The sequence below is a fragment of the Eptatretus burgeri genome, chromosome 10, assembly GCF_056783735.1.
Source record: "Eptatretus burgeri isolate ZD-2024b chromosome 10, Ebu_testis_v1, whole genome shotgun sequence".
In the NCBI taxonomy this organism is placed as follows: Eukaryota; Metazoa; Chordata; class Myxini; order Myxiniformes; family Myxinidae; genus Eptatretus; species Eptatretus burgeri.
The window spans coordinates 54,164,537-54,181,956 of NC_140970.1; the positions used below are offsets into that span (position 1 = coordinate 54,164,537).

The 17,420-nt window shown below is 45.6% G+C and overlaps 1 protein-coding gene across 4 annotated transcripts in view; it reads left to right on the forward strand.

Moving 5' to 3' along the window:
- LOC147018599 (SLIT-ROBO Rho GTPase-activating protein 1-like) overlaps window positions 1-17,420 on the forward strand; it is an 89,133-nt gene that overhangs the window by 20,574 nt on the left and 51,139 nt on the right. For all 4 annotated transcript variants that reach the window (XM_085898426.1, XM_085898425.1, XM_085898427.1 and 1 more), the window contains 2 exons: window positions 6,657-6,785; window positions 16,228-16,458. In XM_085898426.1, the coding sequence (XP_085754552.1) occupies window positions 6,657-6,785; window positions 16,228-16,458 (360 nt within the window). The remainder of the gene's footprint in view (window positions 1-6,656; window positions 6,786-16,227; window positions 16,459-17,420) is intronic.

The window sequence follows — 17,420 nt, forward strand, 5'->3', positions numbered from 1 at the left end:
GTGGTCGTGTGGGTGAAGGGTGAATAAAGGGGGTTATTGCAAGAAAATGCCTTCAGTCGGATATGTCAGTGTTTTCTTCACCTTCTCATTGTCTGTGAGTGAGGCCGTCATGTGGTCTCCTTCAGTATGTGACATCTGAGTCGGTGGTATCTTTTTTTATTATATTATATAAAACAGGGTGAATATAAATGTGTTGTGGTGTCATAACCATTTAGATTGCTAAAAAATATAACTTTTTTTCAAGCAAAACAAAATCGAATTGTTAATTAACAAAGCAAACAATCTTCCACCCCCATAAAGTTCTGGATCATCCTCCAGTGACCATCGGCGAGCACATGGTCAATCTCCTTTTGCCACACAACCAGCGTTGGAATACCAAGTCCAACGATGAGGCTGTGGGCGCTAAAAACCATGAATAAGCCACCCAAAGTCCATGACTTCTTGCAAAGTCAAGGAACGTCGTGCTATTCTGGTTCACAGTCCCAGACCCATGGGGACCAGCACAAGTCTCATAGCTCTCCCTATCAGTGCCAGTTGATGCATTGAAATCCCCCAAGAGTAGAACAGTGTCTCACCTGTGGCACTGATCCTCCTATCATCAAGGAGCAAGGTTCCTGAAGTGTTTGCCTCAGTCCTGTCATCCGATGAGCCGCCCTTCGAAGGAGGTACTCTCACAGAGTGGGTTTTCAGTTTTCTTTGTGTTTTTAGTGTTTTGTGGAATTAAGTGCTTTGATGGTGGCTGGATTGCAAATCCTGCCACCAACCTCCTCGGAATGGTAACCCACCGCAGGAGGACGTCCTCAGACACAGTTGGGCATGAGATATGACAAGGAGATCCTCTGCCCTTTGACAGGTTTTGTTTTTAGTACTGTGGCTGGTTTTTAGTACATATCTATACACCCTCCTCACCAGGAGTATCTGGTGGCGGTAGCCGGTTTTGTCACCGACACTCGACCATGAACAGGATAGTACAGGTTTTATATGATATCTGTAGCAAGTCACATATCTGATCTGGCCTGACCTGATAATCTGGGTTGGGTGCTACTGTATCGGATGGGCTGCTCTGTACCATCTAGTGTGGGTCTTCAGGGTCTTTTGGGGGTCTTCGAGGACTGTTGGGTCTTTGGGGTCCTTTGGGGTCCTCGGATATTTTGGCTCATCTGGGTCTTTTGTGTCCTCAGGACTTTTGGTTCATCTGGGTCTTTTGGGTTTTTGTGTCTTCGGGATCTTTTTGGTATTTTGTTTCTTCGGGTTCTTTTGGGGGTTTTGGGTCCTTTTGGTTTATTTGGTCTTTTGGATTTTTGGGTCTTCGGGACCTTATAGGGTCTTCAACGGTCGAAGGGGTCTCGGCAGTCTAAAGCGTCAAAAGGTACATTCCAATAGTGTGTAATTAATAGATGTACATGTGTGAGGTCAGGGTGAAACTGATGTTCAAACAATGTCATTAATAGACATATAGTCATACGGCTTCACCGTGAAAGGTACATTCCAATAGTAATATATGTACGTGCAGTTTGTAACCGACATTCAAACAGTACGTAATTAATCGGAACATAGTCGCACGGTTTCACGGATCACGCTTTTCGTTTTTAGCTCAACTGGACCTTAGTCCGGTGAGATTATGCGATCGAGCATTCTCCGTAGGTGAGTGAGTGAGTGAGTGAGTCCGTAAACACTTCAGTCATTATCGCTTGAACCAAACACACGATTTTGATGAAACTTGGCCTCAAGCTTCATATCTGATGCCGAACAAAGCTATATTACTGCATCAAAATCTGCGTTCATTAAGGGGGTTTACATGGAGGGTTTTGACCTCCCCCCCCCCAAAAATAGGTATTTCCTCTCTTCTATGAAACTACACACACAATTTCAATGAAACTTGACCACAGCCTTCATCACCCATGATGCTCTGAAGTTTGTTCATGGCATGAAAAAAAATCAGGATCTAAGGGCTTTGTGAGGGGTTAGAGTGACTGTTGCTCCTGATCCAGCTGACCTTCAGGATGCGCAGTCGTATTTTTACATATATATATATATATATATATATATATATATATATATATATATATATATATATATATATATATATATATATATAGTCCGGGAGCCAACCGATCAAAATTAAAAAAAAATTGCCCGGTCTGCTATAAAATTTTTGTGTTGATTTTCATAAAGAGACACCCTTTGAGTATATGAAAACCAATGTTGGCAATGGTGAAACTCTTGCGCAACAACACAGTCAACACTTTTGCGAGCCCCCTCTGATAACAAAATGTTGGCAAAAGCGAAGATGTAGGATGGGGGTAGGGGTAATTCATATTGTCGTAAAATCATAACCACTAAACCTATATACACAAATGACCCCTCATATTAAAGAGGAGTTCATTTCCTATATCACAATTGGTGATTTAACCTACCTACAATTGACAAGGTTATATGTCAAACAAGAAAAGATTTATGCAACTCAGAAATGCTTGACTATCAATGGGTGTCAGGAACAAGAACATACTTTTACATGCCATGGTTTTAAGGAAGATAAAATTAGAAATGGATTAACACAATATTGTGACATGAAACATCCTCTTCAGAGGAAGAGTCACTCTCTGAAACAACTCCACCACATGAACCTCTCTGACGAAGGCATATGCATGTCACTCAGCAAGGCACAGCAGTCTTTTTGCATGAACATCGTTTCAGACATTTGGATAATTTGCACATGCAAGACACCGTTTTGTCTATGTTTGGCTTGGCTGGCTTAGACATGAGAATTGGGACCAGTTTTCCATTGATAAGGGTTCTGCCAAATGTTGTGGCTGGGGGAAGTGCTCGGTCACTGAGATGTGCACGTCTATACAGAAGCAATTGATACAATGCTCTTAAAACAAGGAAGTAAAACGCATCTTCTGTTGCTGGCAGTGACCTAAGGTCTAATTTTGAAGAGACAATCATATGCTGCCTGAGGGTATCCAAACAGCTGAACCCTTTTTGGCCATACAGAGCAGTCCAGTATACTCTGGCCTCATCAATGACACATTCTGTTGCTGCCATTTCACTATCTCTTCCAAAATCAACAAGGTGGGGAAGGTTTCCTATCAGTCCCAGAGAAACCTGTGCCGCTCTTCTTTTCACAGGAACACAGGCATCATCCCAACTGACTGGAAGAGGGGTGACGCTGCTCTCAGTGCCGGGCAAGGTCTTTGCTCGGATAATTCTTGATAGGGTTCGCCACCATCTGCTTGAGCACCAGCGTCCAGAGCAGTCAGGCTTTACACCAAAGAGGTCAACGATTGACCGTATCCTTGCCCTTCGTGTCCTCACCGAACGCAGACGAGAGTTTCGGCAGGGGCTGCTTGCAGCCTATGTTGATCTCTGTAAAGCGTTCGATTCAGTGAATCGGGATGTCCTCTGGAGGATTCTTGGTCTTCGTGGGGTGCCACCAAAACTGATCGATCTGATGTCTGAACTCTACTCTGGTACTGAGAGTGCTGTGAAGTGTGGTGGTACCATCTCTGACTTATTTCCAGTTGTTACTGGAGTTCGTCAGGGATGTGTACTTGCCCCCACACTTTTCAGCACTTGTATGGACTGGATTTTAGGGAGGATGTCGGAGAGATCAAGTTGCGGTGCATCGTTTGGCAATGTCAAGATCTCGGACCTTGATTTTGCAGATGATGCAGTCATCTTTGCGGAGACTTTAGACATCCTCTTGGGGGCCCTCGAGGTGCTGAATGAGGAGTCGGAGCCGTTGGGATTATGGATTTCTTGGGTCAAAACTAAGATCCAGGCTTTCGGTGACATCTTGGATGCTGCTGTCCTGTCTGTGTCTGTTTGTGGTGAGGATGTTGAGGTCGTGGATAGATTCACTTACCTTGGCAGTGATATTCATGTCTCCGCAGGTTGTGAGCCGGAGGTCAATAGACGTCTGGGTCGGGCCTGGGGAGTCATGGATTCACTGGATCATGGGGTGTGGCGCTGCCGGTACCTGTGCGGGAGGACGAAAGTCCGAGTCTTCAGGTCCTTGGTACTTCCAGTCTTGCTCTATGGGTGCGAGACTTGGACTTTGACCAAGGATCTGAGACAGAGACTTAATTCCTTTGGTACCAGGTCTCTTCGAAGAATCCTTGGCTATCGCTGGTCGGATTTTGTGTCCAACGAGCGGTTGCTGAGAGAGACTCGGATGAGATTTGTTACCTGCATAGTCCGTGAGCGTCAGTTGCGGCTGTATGGACATGTGGCTCGTTTTCCTGACGCTGATTCTGCTCACCAGATTCTCTCAGCGAGGGAGTCTCATGAGTGGAGGAGGCCAGTGGGCCGACCACGTGCCTCATGGTTGCAGCAGGTTGACCATCATCTCAAGGAGATGGGGATGGGCCTGGCATCTGCCTGGGGGATGGCCAGATGGAGGCCCCTGGAGTACCGGCGGAAAGTGGACGCAGCGACGCGCTGTTCTGGCACATGCTCCCATACCTGACCTGACCTCTTCTTTTCCCCTTCTGAATGGGTAGCTCACTGTGTCACATCCACACAACACATATGTGCACAGAAGTGTAGCTGCGACATCAAGAGGATTTTCTGGTACTTCTTGCTCAACACTTCTACCAGCTCATGAATAGGTAGGTATTGATTCTGCCGTTGTATCCAGAGTTCTTGCAATGTGTTCAAGCAGCAGAAGTGATATATACACAGCATAATTATGTCTGTATCTGTTGCATGCACAACAGCTCGATGGTGATCAAGATATTCCACACAATATGCAAGATGAGCAATAATCCTTGTGTCTGCCTCTTCATGTTCTTCACAAGGTAAGTCCAGAACTGAACTTGATGCTGATGTGATGGAAAGAGTGTGACCTTTGTTTTCCATCATACCACCAAGAATGATGGTCACTCCATCCGGAATAGCTTCAGGACTCTCACAAAGGGAAGTGCCAATGAAGTTCTGAAGATTTCCTTTATTTCTTGGATTCTTCATGAGTAAATTCCAGTCCGGAATTTCTAGACTCTTGGATGGTGAGAATTGTCTTGCCTGGTCTGTCTGGTTTCTCCTCTGCTGCTCATCACCCTTCAAAGTATGGCTATCATCAAAATCATACTGATCACCAATGATGTTGACACAGTTGCACATTTCAGGTTTCAACTGCAGGAGCTTGCGAAGATACAGCTGGGGAAGTTCACCAAATGTTTTCACACCCATTTTTTGGTATTTATTTACAAATGCCATTGTGTCTACCAGATAAACTGTGTATAGGTCACTCTGTGGTAATGATGGCAGCTGTAAAACAACATCCTGCTCAGCTTCAGCAATTAGCACTGCCACGAAATCAGACTTGTTGCCTTTGCGCATTACAAACCCCTGTGCTAAGCTTGGATCAACCTCAAACAGGGATGATGGATAGTCTGTCCACTCATGGGAAAATGCAATCTGTCTTGTGACTGGGTCGGCATCTCGATAGAAACACAGCACACGTGTAGCTGCAGTCTCATCTTGATAGATCCTGATTAAACTCTGTTTCCTTGATGGGTTTGATTTATTCTGTGAGGAGAAAGTTACCAGCTTCAGTGGTTCAATCTTAATAGAGACCACCTCTTCTGCTTTCATAATGGCTTCCATGCCCTTAGCTTGAGCATGGACCAAGTCTTTCGAAGCATCCTTCTCACCAGTTGCTCTATTGAGCAGATCCACTTGGTTGTTACACTGGAATGGGTTTATCATCTGCTGGCATATCACTTTCTTGATCTCCTCAACATGCATATGTTCTTCTGTTGCCTGCTTATGTGTTTCTCCATGATGAGTAGATTCCTGTTGGCCTAGATTAGCCATAGACTTTATGTTCTCTGATACAGCTGTGAGAAATGGTGCTGTCTTCACATATTTATCTCGAGCAGCTGGTGCCTGAGATATGCCTTTGAACAGAGATGTCTTCCCTTCATTGTTGTATGTCTGCTCCAGGGCCATGTCACTCCAAACACCATTGAATTTTCCTTTGGAAGAGTGAACTGTGAAGTACCCAACCTGGATCCAGCAAACCTTAACCGAACTGTGTTCAATAGAGTAAGAGGATTTTGTGGGTAGGGGTAACTTTGGTTGACAAAAATGTTAATTTTCTCTTTAAAAATTGATAGAACTCACTCAAATTTGCTGTTTTAATTAGCCATGGATACCATGTTCATATCACATTAAGAGAAATTAGTATTCTAATGCAGCATCTGCCTATGATAAGAAAAGTTCTAAAGGCCATCTTCAAAAAACGTTATTTTTAAGGCATTTTTCACAAAATTATGTACTTTTACGAGGTTTACTTCCACAAAGGCAATTTTTTTTTGTCATTTTACAATGCACTGATTGAATTCTTACATTTAGTTCACATTTATTTTTCATGAATGTGATTTTTTAATTTTTTTAGAAATTTTATTGACAATTGCTGTTTTATCAAATTTTTCAAATCTTCCTCAAACAAAAACGTCCGCCAAAATTTTTCGCAAGAGCTTATGAATTGCCAACATTGGTTTTCATGAACTGCAAACATATATCTAAACATCCTGGGGGTGTAAAATTTTATAGCAGAGGCTGTAAGGTCCAACCCTAAAACAGCCTCGTACACAGGTTGGCTCCCGGACTAATATATGGATGGTTTCTAATTCCGTTCTGTTTTGCAGTGGCATGAGAAATATTCAGACAACAAGCTGAGGACATCAAAGGCGAGGAATGAGTACCTGTTGTCTCTGTGCTCTGTCAATGCAGCACTTGAACAGTGCTATGGTAGTGATCTGCAGCATGTAGCTGATGTAAGTTATGATGATCAGTGATTGAAAAGAATGTCATAATTTATGCCCGTTCCCCACGGAGCTGAAATGGGGTTTTGCAAGTGTGTGTGTGTGTGTGTGTGTGTGTGTGTGTGTGTGTGTGTGTGTGTGTGTGTGTGTGTGTGTGTGTGTGTGTGTGTGTGTGTGTGTGTGTGTGTGTGTGTGTGTGTGTGTGTGTGTGTGTGTGTGTCTGGGCTGCAACTTTTTTAACATTTGAGATTTTGACATCAAACTTTGAACAAGACTTTGTTATGAGACTGTGCAGAAGACAGATTAATAATTTAGTCAAAAGGTCAAAGGTCAGCGTGACATAAAATCATCAATTTTCATCCAATTTACCTGAAAATTTAATTGTCATTTGAGCTTTTATTTACAATTTACAAGAAACCTTTATTGCAAGAATATGGAGAAGCCAAATTAAGAATTTCATCAAAAGGTCAAAGGTAACATTTAGCAGACAGAAAAGGAACACCACACACACTCGTGTGCAGCGTGTGGCTGTTGGTTGCTGTTTTATAAACTTCCGAGAAATATTATCTTCGTCTTATCTTTCTGTAAGGGGTTATAAGGTAACATTGCTGTTATAACTCGGACATATTGTAGCATCAATGGGGCAATTAATAGCGACCGTGTTGCAGCAGGAGGTGTTAATCCCGCAGTGAACTGAAATGATCCTTCATTGCATTCAAACCAAATTGAGGCAGTTCGCATGCTCAGTCACCAAAGAAGCACATGAGGTTATCAGCTGATTTTATGGAATTTATTCCTGAACAAATGGACCAGGGAAAGATTGACCCAACGGAAGGTATGACAGCGGGATGAGAGGGGGAAACTCGATTAAATAAATAAATAATTATGTACAAGAGAATATTGTTACGTTTGAGGGGGGGTATGCATTCAAAGGGTAATTAGGATGTTTAATTAGGTATGCCATGCTGTTCGAGTGTACCAGGATCTCGATGTAATAAGTAGCAATTCAGTGGTGATAAGTTGTCTAGTAAATGTCCATTTCTTCAAGGGGGAAATGATAATTGTCACGTAATTAGATAGGGACACGGGATAGGGTAAGTGTGTCTGCGTCAACCCCTTTTAGTATTCTCTGGAGGCTTGCCGTGATGTCACAGGACAGTGCTGCGGATGGCTCCGCCCCGTGATCACGATTGGCGGAAGGCGATGGCGGTGGGCCAATAAAACGGCTCGATTGGAAGTGACGAGGACGGGAGGATAAAAAGGTTCTGTTCGGGGTCGAAAAGGAAGAGGAAGAAGATCGGGACAGAAAGACCGTTTTTTTGGGGGTGGAGGTTGTTGTGCTGGGAGCGTGCTTTTTGTTGGGCTGTTCTCGATCCTGTCTTCATCGTGTCTTGGAGCCTTGCTGAGCCTCGTGCCTCGCCTCGGTTGGCTCTGGGGTTCTGCTGGCTCGGAGTACGGGGTCGAACGGCGGGCGGACCTGCCTCCCTCTCCTGCTCGCAATTTGGTGCCAGAACTGGTTCCCTGGCGGCTGTGAGCGGACTTGGGCCAAGACCAGGAGGTAGACAGCACCACGGTTTCTCCTGCCCCCCCCCCCCGACGAGAGCAAGGCCAGCTCATCCAACACCAATCCAGGGACTGTTGCGTCCACACCACGGTCCAGCCTGACCACCAGGAATAGCTACGTGTGTGTGTGTTTGTGTGTGTGTGTGTGTGTGTGTGTGTGTGTGTGTGTGTGTGTGTGTGTGTGTGTGTGTGTGTGTGTGTGTACCTGACGCCTTAGAGGGTTTGAGATTTGTATATTCATTGGAATTGTCTGTGTTTTCCCCACACCCGAACCCACACCACCATCCCCTCGAGTCGTCCCGGATCCCTCTTCTTGCCGAGTCTTGTTATTTCTGGTTAGAGAAATAAACGTTATCAACTCAGTGAAAAGCGACTCGTGCCACCTTCCTCGTCCCGTTTGCGGTAGAGCGATTAATACCGCCATCTTTGGGTTGTAAATAAATAAACCGCCTCCATCGTTTCGGCTCATTCTACGTTAGCGGGACTGTTCAAGTCCCGTGGACGTCACAATGGTGTCAGGGTGTTGGATGTTCGAACTCCTCTAAATTATATACCAGGATTAAAATCTCGCCACTAATTGGAATATAAAATTACTACAGAAAAGCGCGGGAAAATTTTGGCGGGATTTTTCAAATTAAAATTAATTGGCGGCAAACGGGACTTCTGCACCATGGCGGATGTGCAGATGTTTGAGGATGAAGGCCACGTGTCTGGCAGCGAGTCGGGGGAAGAAGGGAGAGACGGGGGTAGGGTTGGAACCTCCCCCATTCCGAGCGTGGACCGTGCTTCATCGCCCGTAACGGAGCCGGCAGCGCCGGAAACCGGCACGATTACCATCTTGACAATGTTGGAACGTTTAATGAGTGCAATTACAGCACAGGGGGCAAAAATGACGGCACAGGGGGCACAAATGGCAGAAATGACAGATCAATTGGGGGTAATGGGGGAACAGTTGGGTGCACGGATTGATTTAATGAGGGATGAATTGGGGGAAAAGATGGAGAAAATGAAAACTGAGATGCAGGAGTGTGTGGATGTTCAATTGGGGGAAATACAAAGTAAATTCGAGGATAGATTGGAGGAAACAAAGGTAGAAATTACATTGGAGGGGGAAAATATATGGAAAAAATTGGTAGATAAAATTGATGCAACGAACATTCGGGTTGATAAAGTAGATGAAAGCCTGGAACGTCATCGTGCCTGTGTGGATGCTGGTATGCAGCTGCAAGTAGAAGAGTGGGGAGAGCTGAGGAAGCAAGGGATGAATTTGGCGGAGGAGGTAAAAGAATTGGAGGCTCGTTTGGACGAACAAGATAAAATTATGAGCCAAGATGAAGTCTTGGATAAAGGCCTGGTAGAGTCGTCTTTTGGAAGTAGAGTGTCCGGGTTGGTTGAGGAACAGCTACAAACTCGCGACGGAGCCTTGGAGGAGGTTGTGCGGGCCCAGAAGATCCTGCGGGAAGAGGTGAATCGGTCCATTCAACGTTTGGAACAGGAGGCAAAATTGACCCATGAGACCCTCACCACAAAACATCTTTGGCCACAGTGGGCTCCGAAATTGGATACGCAGCCACAAGGGTGTTTGATCCCTGGGCTGGATTCGGACAAGGGAGAAACTGAGAAGCGGGCCACCGTAAAAGTGATCCCCCTGGTAAATTTCGATGGGTCAGGGAGCGTTGAAGCTTTTCTGACGCAATTTGAGTGCATTTCCCGACTAAACGGGTGGAATGAGCGGGAACGTACAGGGAATTTGGTGGCAACGTTGCGGGGACCAGCCGCAGATGTGTTAAACGTGATCGCGGAGGGGATGTTGACCAGCTCCCACATTTGCGAGGCGTTGAGCCGTCGGTTTGGGTTTGCAGCGAACTGTGATCTGGTGCGGGCCCAGCTCCAGCACCGCAGATTAAAGCCGGGTGAGACAGTGCAGGAGCTGGCACAGGACATTTACCAATCAGTCAGGATCGCGTATCGGGACCTTACAGTGGAGGCATGGGACAGACTGGCACTCGAGAAATTTTTAGCTGCTCTTCCTGACTCTGAGGTCCGAGCGATAGTGGAGCTACAGGATCCACCCACCGTGCACCGAGCGGCCGAGTGCGCGGCCAGGCTGGCCTCGTGGAGTCGGCCGGGTCGGGTGCCCGAGAGGCCATCGGTGACGATCCGACAGGCGGAGATTCAGGATCAGGGAGGGGGGCTGGGAGAAATTGGCATTACCCAAATGTTTCAGGAAATTTGCCAGAAACTGTCAAGTTTGATAAGGGGTAATTCGGTAGTTGGTGCGCCAAAGCGGCGGGGTCCAGCCCAGCCAATAGAGCAATTCGATTATGGCCGAGGGGGTCCGGAACCGGAAGAGACATTACACCGATACCCACGGGGGCCTTTTATGGGGAGTTGTTTCCGGTGCGGGCGAAGAGGACACATGCAACGATATTGCCGGTACCCGGCGATGAAGAGACCCTCCAATAGACTTTCAAGCCCGGAGAGGATGAATCCTCCTGCTGAACTGCCAGGTCTATCCGAGATGCCCTTTCATGGGTCGGGTCCGGAAATCACTGTCGGGGGTCGGGAAAACTAGATTGGGCTGAGCATATAAGGCCATGTTCGGCTGCTGAGATAGTGGCGAAGTGCCTCCTTTGAAAAAAAAAATGAATTGTGGGAAAATTGGCATGGGTTTGTAAGTTCTGCTGGGTTTTAGAGTGACAATCGGGACAGTGGGTAATTGGTAACAAAGCGGGCACAAGTGGCTGTCCAATGGCTGGTGCATGGATCGGGTGAGAAGTGCTGTGTGAGTTGTTTTAAGTTAAGAAGTGAAATGTATGGTGCACACGTTGATTTTTTATTGGACATGGTGTGGTAACAGGGAAGGTCATGGTCGGTGAAGTGTTAGAAATGCAGGTGTCACATGTAAGGCTGATGGGGTGGGGGAGTCATGTGGGTTTTGTGGGTGGGGATGATGTGCTTGTCCACAGGGATTGCTGAAGCTCACGGTGAGCGGGAATTGCGACCCCCTTCAAGGAGATTCACCCCTGGTGGCTAATGGTGACAGTGTCTGGAGGCAACTGGGAGAGGGTCTGGTTGGGCGACCAAGGCGGGTAGGACCTTGGCGACCCAGGAAGGCCAGAGGAGCCAGTGAGACCCCTTCCAGTGTGTTGTACGGGATGAGAGCTGATGGCAACCAGGGGGGTGGGAATCAAAGGGAGCGGGGTGGAGAAACGTCTGGGTTGGACTAAAGCTTACCTGTGGGCATGGTTGCACCTGAGATGCCGCCATCATCTTGTGGTAACCCACCCCACGGCCACGACGGGATTCAGCCTGCATGATTAAAACGAGGACCATGACCTAGAAATGTGATGATGACCATGGTGTGAGTGTTGTGAAGATGTATGAGTCCCACTCGATCCCACACAACTTGACATGTGCAGCAAGGGCATGATGTCCGCATAATTTTGGGGCAAGCAAATTTGAAAATTGGCTCCCCAGGTAACGCTGGGTCTATTAGCATCCACTGGGGGAGGCGGTCAAGTGTAAATATCCTGTGAATAGTGTCGTTAAGGCTTAGAGTAGGAATGTAAAGTATAAGTGTTGTGTTTTTGTGGAACCTTTTGTTTCCCCTCCCCAGATCACTGGAAGAGTGTTGGGCAAGAGCGATGATCCAGAGGATGGAGTGCAACTTCGCTCAGTGCTCTCATGTGATTAAAAAAAAAAAAAGAATGATTGTTTAGGCGAGGATAAGGCCATAAGGGGGTAGCACATTAAGCAGGATAGGTAAGTTAGCTGCGACTCGCTGCCCATTGCCCCTCCTACTTTATTTCGTTAGGTTAATTAGGTGTGAGTCAGTAAGTGTTAAGGCTGGTACGGTAGCGCCTGTGATATACCTTGCAGGAGCTGCGGTACCAGAGGAGGGGGCAGTGTTACGTTTGAGGGGGGGGGGTATGCATTCAAAGGGTAATTAGGATGTTTAATTAGGTATGCCATGCTGTTCGAGTGTACCAGGATCTCGATGTAATAAGTAGCAATTCAGTGGTGATAAGTTGTCTCGTAAATGTTCATTTCTTCAAGGGGGAAATGATAATTGTCACGTAATTAGATAGGGACACGGGATAGGGTAAGTGTGTCTGCGTAAACCCCTTTTAGTATTCTCTGGAGGCTTGCCGTGACGTCACAGGACAGTGCTGCGGATGGCTCCGCCCCGTGATCACGATTGGCAGAAGGCGATGGCGGTGGGCCAATAAAACGGCTCGATTGGAAGTGACGAGAACGGGAGGATAAAAAGGTTCTGTTCGGGGTCGAAAAGGAAGAGGAAGAAGATCGGGACAGAAAGACCGTTTTTTTGGGGGTGGAGGTTGTTGTGCTGGGAGCGTGCTTTTTGTTGGGCTGTTCTCGATCTTGTTTTCATCGTGTCTTGTAGCCTTGCTGAGCCTCATGCCTCAACTTGGTTGGCTCTGGGGTTCTGCTGACTCGGAGTATGGGGTCGAACGGCGGGCGGACCTGCCTCCCTCTCCTGCTCGCAATTTGGTGCCAGAACTGGTTCCCTGGCGGCTGTGAGCGGACTTGGGCCAAGACCAGGAGGTCGACAGCACCACGGTTTCTCCTGCCCCCCCCCCCTTGACGAGAGCAAGGCCAGCTCGTCCGACGCCAATCCAGGGACTGTTGCGTCCACACCAAGGTCCAGCCTGACCACCAGGAATAGCTACGTTTTGTGTGTGTGTGTGTGTGTGTGTGTGTGTGTGTGTGTGTGTGTGTGTGTGTGTGTGTGTGTGTGTGTGTGTGTGTGTGTGTGTACCTGACGCCTTAGAGGGTTTGAGATTTGTATATTCATTGGAATTGTCTGTGTTTTCCCCACGCCCGAACCCACACCACCATCCCGTCGAGTCGCCCCGGATCCCTCTTCTTGCCGAGTCTTGTTATTTCTGGTTAGAGAAATAAACGTTATCAACTCAGTGAAAAGCGACTCGTGCCACCTTCCTCGTCCCGTTTGTGGTAGAGTGATTAATACCACCATCTTTGGATTATAAATAAATAAACCGCCTCCATCGTTTCGGCTCATTCTACGTTAGCGGGACTGTTCAAGTCCCATGGACGTCACAATATTATCTGTGGCGCCTCATGCCAGACACGTTCACAGAGGAGAAAGGGTAATGAGAACCGGGTGGGGCCTGAGCTCTCTTGGTGGTGTCAACAAGGATGGCGACTAAGCCGGCACAACGAACTGGGGAGGCAATATGACAAACAGCCGAGCAGCAACAATGAAATAGTACCAGGCAGGCATGAACAGGCGAGCCAACCATGAAGCCACTTCTGCTCAGGTGAGCAAACTCCACACACTTCGTGCCAAACAAACTCACCACTCTGAAGCGACCCTCAACTCTGCTGGAGAGCCCCAAAACTCCACCCTCTTTGGAGACGATGAAACTCCTCTCTCTCTTTCTGAAGACAATGCCCCCTTTTCAAGCTCCCCAACTATCTTTCTTGGATATTATCACTCAATACTTTGCGATGGCTCTTAGCACCTCCTTTTGCAAGACCCTTTCCTCCTTCCTGAACGTTGCCAAGCCACCCCCCCCCCCACCACTTTGGGACCTCACTTGAGGATAACAGAAGGTTATATGAATGATTCCTTACGTTAAACCCTATCTAATTATGACCACGCATCATGCTTTGTATGATGCACATTTAAACAAGACAATCCTCAAGCTACATTTCCCTGCTATTGCACTGAGATTTCGAGCTACAGTGCCAATAGAAAGTCCACACCCTCTTTCAAAATTTTCACCTTTTGTTGCCTTGTAGCCTGGAATTAAATTGCATTAAATCAGGCTTTTCCACCTTTATTTACACATCATAAACCACAACTCCCAAGTGAAAAATAAATTCTACAAATTTCAGAAAATTAATTAAAAATACAAAACTAGAATATCTTGGTTGGATAAGTGTCCACTCCCCTGAGTTAATGCTTGCTGGAAGCACTTTTGACAGCAATTACAGCTGTGAGTCTATTGGGATAGGTCTCTACCAACTTTGCACACTTTGATTGGGCGATATTTGCCCATTCTTCTGTACAAAACTGTTCAAGCTCAGTAAAGTTGCGTGGGGAGCATTGATGGACGGCAATCTTCAAGTCATGCCACAGATTTTGGATTGGATTTTGGTCGTGGCTCTGACTGGGCCACTCAAGGACATTTCTCTTTTTGTTCCTTAACCACTCCAGCATAGCTTTGTTATGCTGAAAGGTAAACTTCTATCCCAATTTCAGCTTTTTGCAGCGGGCAGCAGGTTTTCCTCTCTGATTTGTCTGTATTTTGCTCCATCCATTTTATCTTTTATCCTGACAAGTGTCCCAGTCCCTGCTGATGAGAAACATCCCCATAATATTTTGCTGCCACCGCCATACTTCACAGTAGGGATGGTGTTCTTTGGGTGATGTGCTGTGTTGTGCTTGCACCAAACAAATCATTTTGCATTTTGGCCAAAAAGTTCCATCTTGGTTTCATCAGACCACAAAACTATTTTCCACATGGCTTCAGAATCTCCAGAGTGTTTTTTTGCATACCTCAAGTGGGACTCAAGGTGGGCTTTTTTCAGTGATGGCTTCCTTCTTTCCACCTTACCATACAGGCCGGACTTGTGGAGTGCTTGGGATATTGTTGTCACATGCACACAGTGACCAGTCTGACATAAAGGCCTGCAGCTCTTTCAAAGCTGCCATTGGCCTCTTGGTGGCCTCTCTGATCAGTCTCCTCTTTGCTTGCTCATTCAATTTGGAGGGACAGCTTGATCTTAACAGGGTCTTGGTGGTACCATGCACCTTCCACTTCTTAATGATTGCCTTGACTGTGCTCCATGGGATATTCAAGGCCTTTGAAACATTTTTTTATTCCCATCCCCTGATCTGTGCCTTTCCATAACTTTATCCCAGAGGTCTTTTGCAAGCCCCTTGGTGCTCATGGTTGAGTCTTTGCTGTGAAATGCAATACCCAGTGGAGGAAACCTACAGGAACAGCCGATTTTATTTTGAAATAACCAGAATCACCACAATCTAACACAGGTGGAGGCCAACTAACCTGTTGTGTGATTTTGAAGGTGATTGGTTACACCTGAGTTAATTTACAATTCCTATTATAAAGGGGAAGACACTTATCCAACCAAGATTTTCTAGTTTTGTAATTTTAATTAACTTTCTGAAATTTGAAGAATTTGTTTTTTACTTTGAAACTGTCGGTCACGATGTGTAAATCAAGGTGGAAAAATTCTGATTTTATGCAATTTAATTCCAGGCTATAAGGCAACAAAAGGTGAAAAATTTGAAAGAGGGTGTGGACTTTCTATAGGCACTGTACCTGAACACGGACCATACTAACCTATACATTCCTAACTGTTTGAGGTAATATCCCCCCCCCCATCCCCCTAAAAAGTAACACTTCAAGAGAATCTGGAGACAACATCATCTGTATTGCCAAGGGACAAAGCTGAAATCAAATCTCAGTCTTTCATTTCTCCTCTCTTGTGATGGATTTTTTTTTGGTGTTTCTATGTTTTCAGACCGTGGGTCAATATGATCCTATATTCCAAAGGTACATCACAGTTAATAATGTATAATGTACGAATGCCTTTTGGGCCATTTTTTTTCCTTTCCATAGATGTGTTCTGTTTTCTGAGCTGATGTGATCGACTAGGTGTGGGCTGTGACATGCGTGAACTAGCTTTTACAAACATTCTTGTGTGCTTGCAGAATTTCAGCAACATTCCTGCAGATACTCCCTGACTTATTTGGCTTGTTTCCAGCAAAAATCAACACATTTCAGCTCCATTATGGAGAGCTACAAATTCTGCTGTATAATCTAATCGTGTTTTTTTTCTTCTCTGTGCTGTTTTTCCTCTTCCCCGGCCACAGTTGTGTAACCTCGGATTCTATGCCTGCCTGACGCGTACTTTCCGTACCTACCTTTCTGCGGAGTATGGACTCAATGAGTCTCGAAATCAAAGTTTAGATTTGCTGGAGAATGGAGTCAATAAGCTTGAGGCAGGTGCCCATCGTGCTCGCTTCCTGGAGTCCACCGCTGCTGGGAACACAAACTCCATGGCACCACCTGTTTTTCTGTTCCAAACACACACAGGGGATGAGGTGAGTAGGGCCTGTCATTTAATAACTCTCATCAGTAGATGTCATGGCTAATGGTGGAGAGTTAAGCCGGATAAACCAAATAAGTTGTGTTGTGCAACTAATTTTTGGCTTCCTCTCCTTAATTCAAGGTTCTGTTTCTCTCCAAACAATCTTTTTTTTTTTCCTTTTGAAAAATCTGCAGAATCATTTTTTAGTTATATATATACACACACAAGTGAGCAGTATTTCAAACGGAAATAATTTGCAGATATTTCTTCATAAAGTGTAATCAGCACTCCAAATGTGACAAAATCTAAGTAATATATGAAGGGAACTATTTGGTGCACGTAGTGGATAGGGAACTGTAAATGATGTATGTTTTTGTTATGCCTCCATTGACGAAGTCGCCGGTGGCATTATGTTTTTGGGTTGTCCGTCCATACATACGTCCATACATATGTCCGTACATGGTAATTTTCACTTTTCTCTGCAACTGCTTATCCGATTAACAAGAAATTTTCAGCACATGTGTGACTACTCACGTAGAATGTTTTAATGATAATTATGATGTCATAGGTCATGTGGTGTGGCAGCCATGTTGGAACAAAGGAAAAATTTTGGACCTCTTTCTCTGAAACCGCTCCATGTTAAAAATTAAAACTTGGCACATGTTAAGTACTCCCCATGGGAAACAAGTGTGACTTTTTTTTTTTAGATCCTCGTGGAGGATCTCTAAGTCTTTCTCACGTTGTTGTTCTTGTGGACTTTTTTGTTTCACAGCCTCCAGTTTTCATTAAAACCTCCTGAAACTTAGCATATATATGTAAAAATTCCCTGCGCAGACAGTAACCATCTCCGATTTTGAAAATTCCTCCCAGAAAAAAAAAGTTATGACGTCAAAATATCTCCGCTAATGGAAATCGCCTAAAAAATTATCTCCGAAACTAGGCAAGTTTTTTTGAATTCTGTTTGCGGGAATCGAA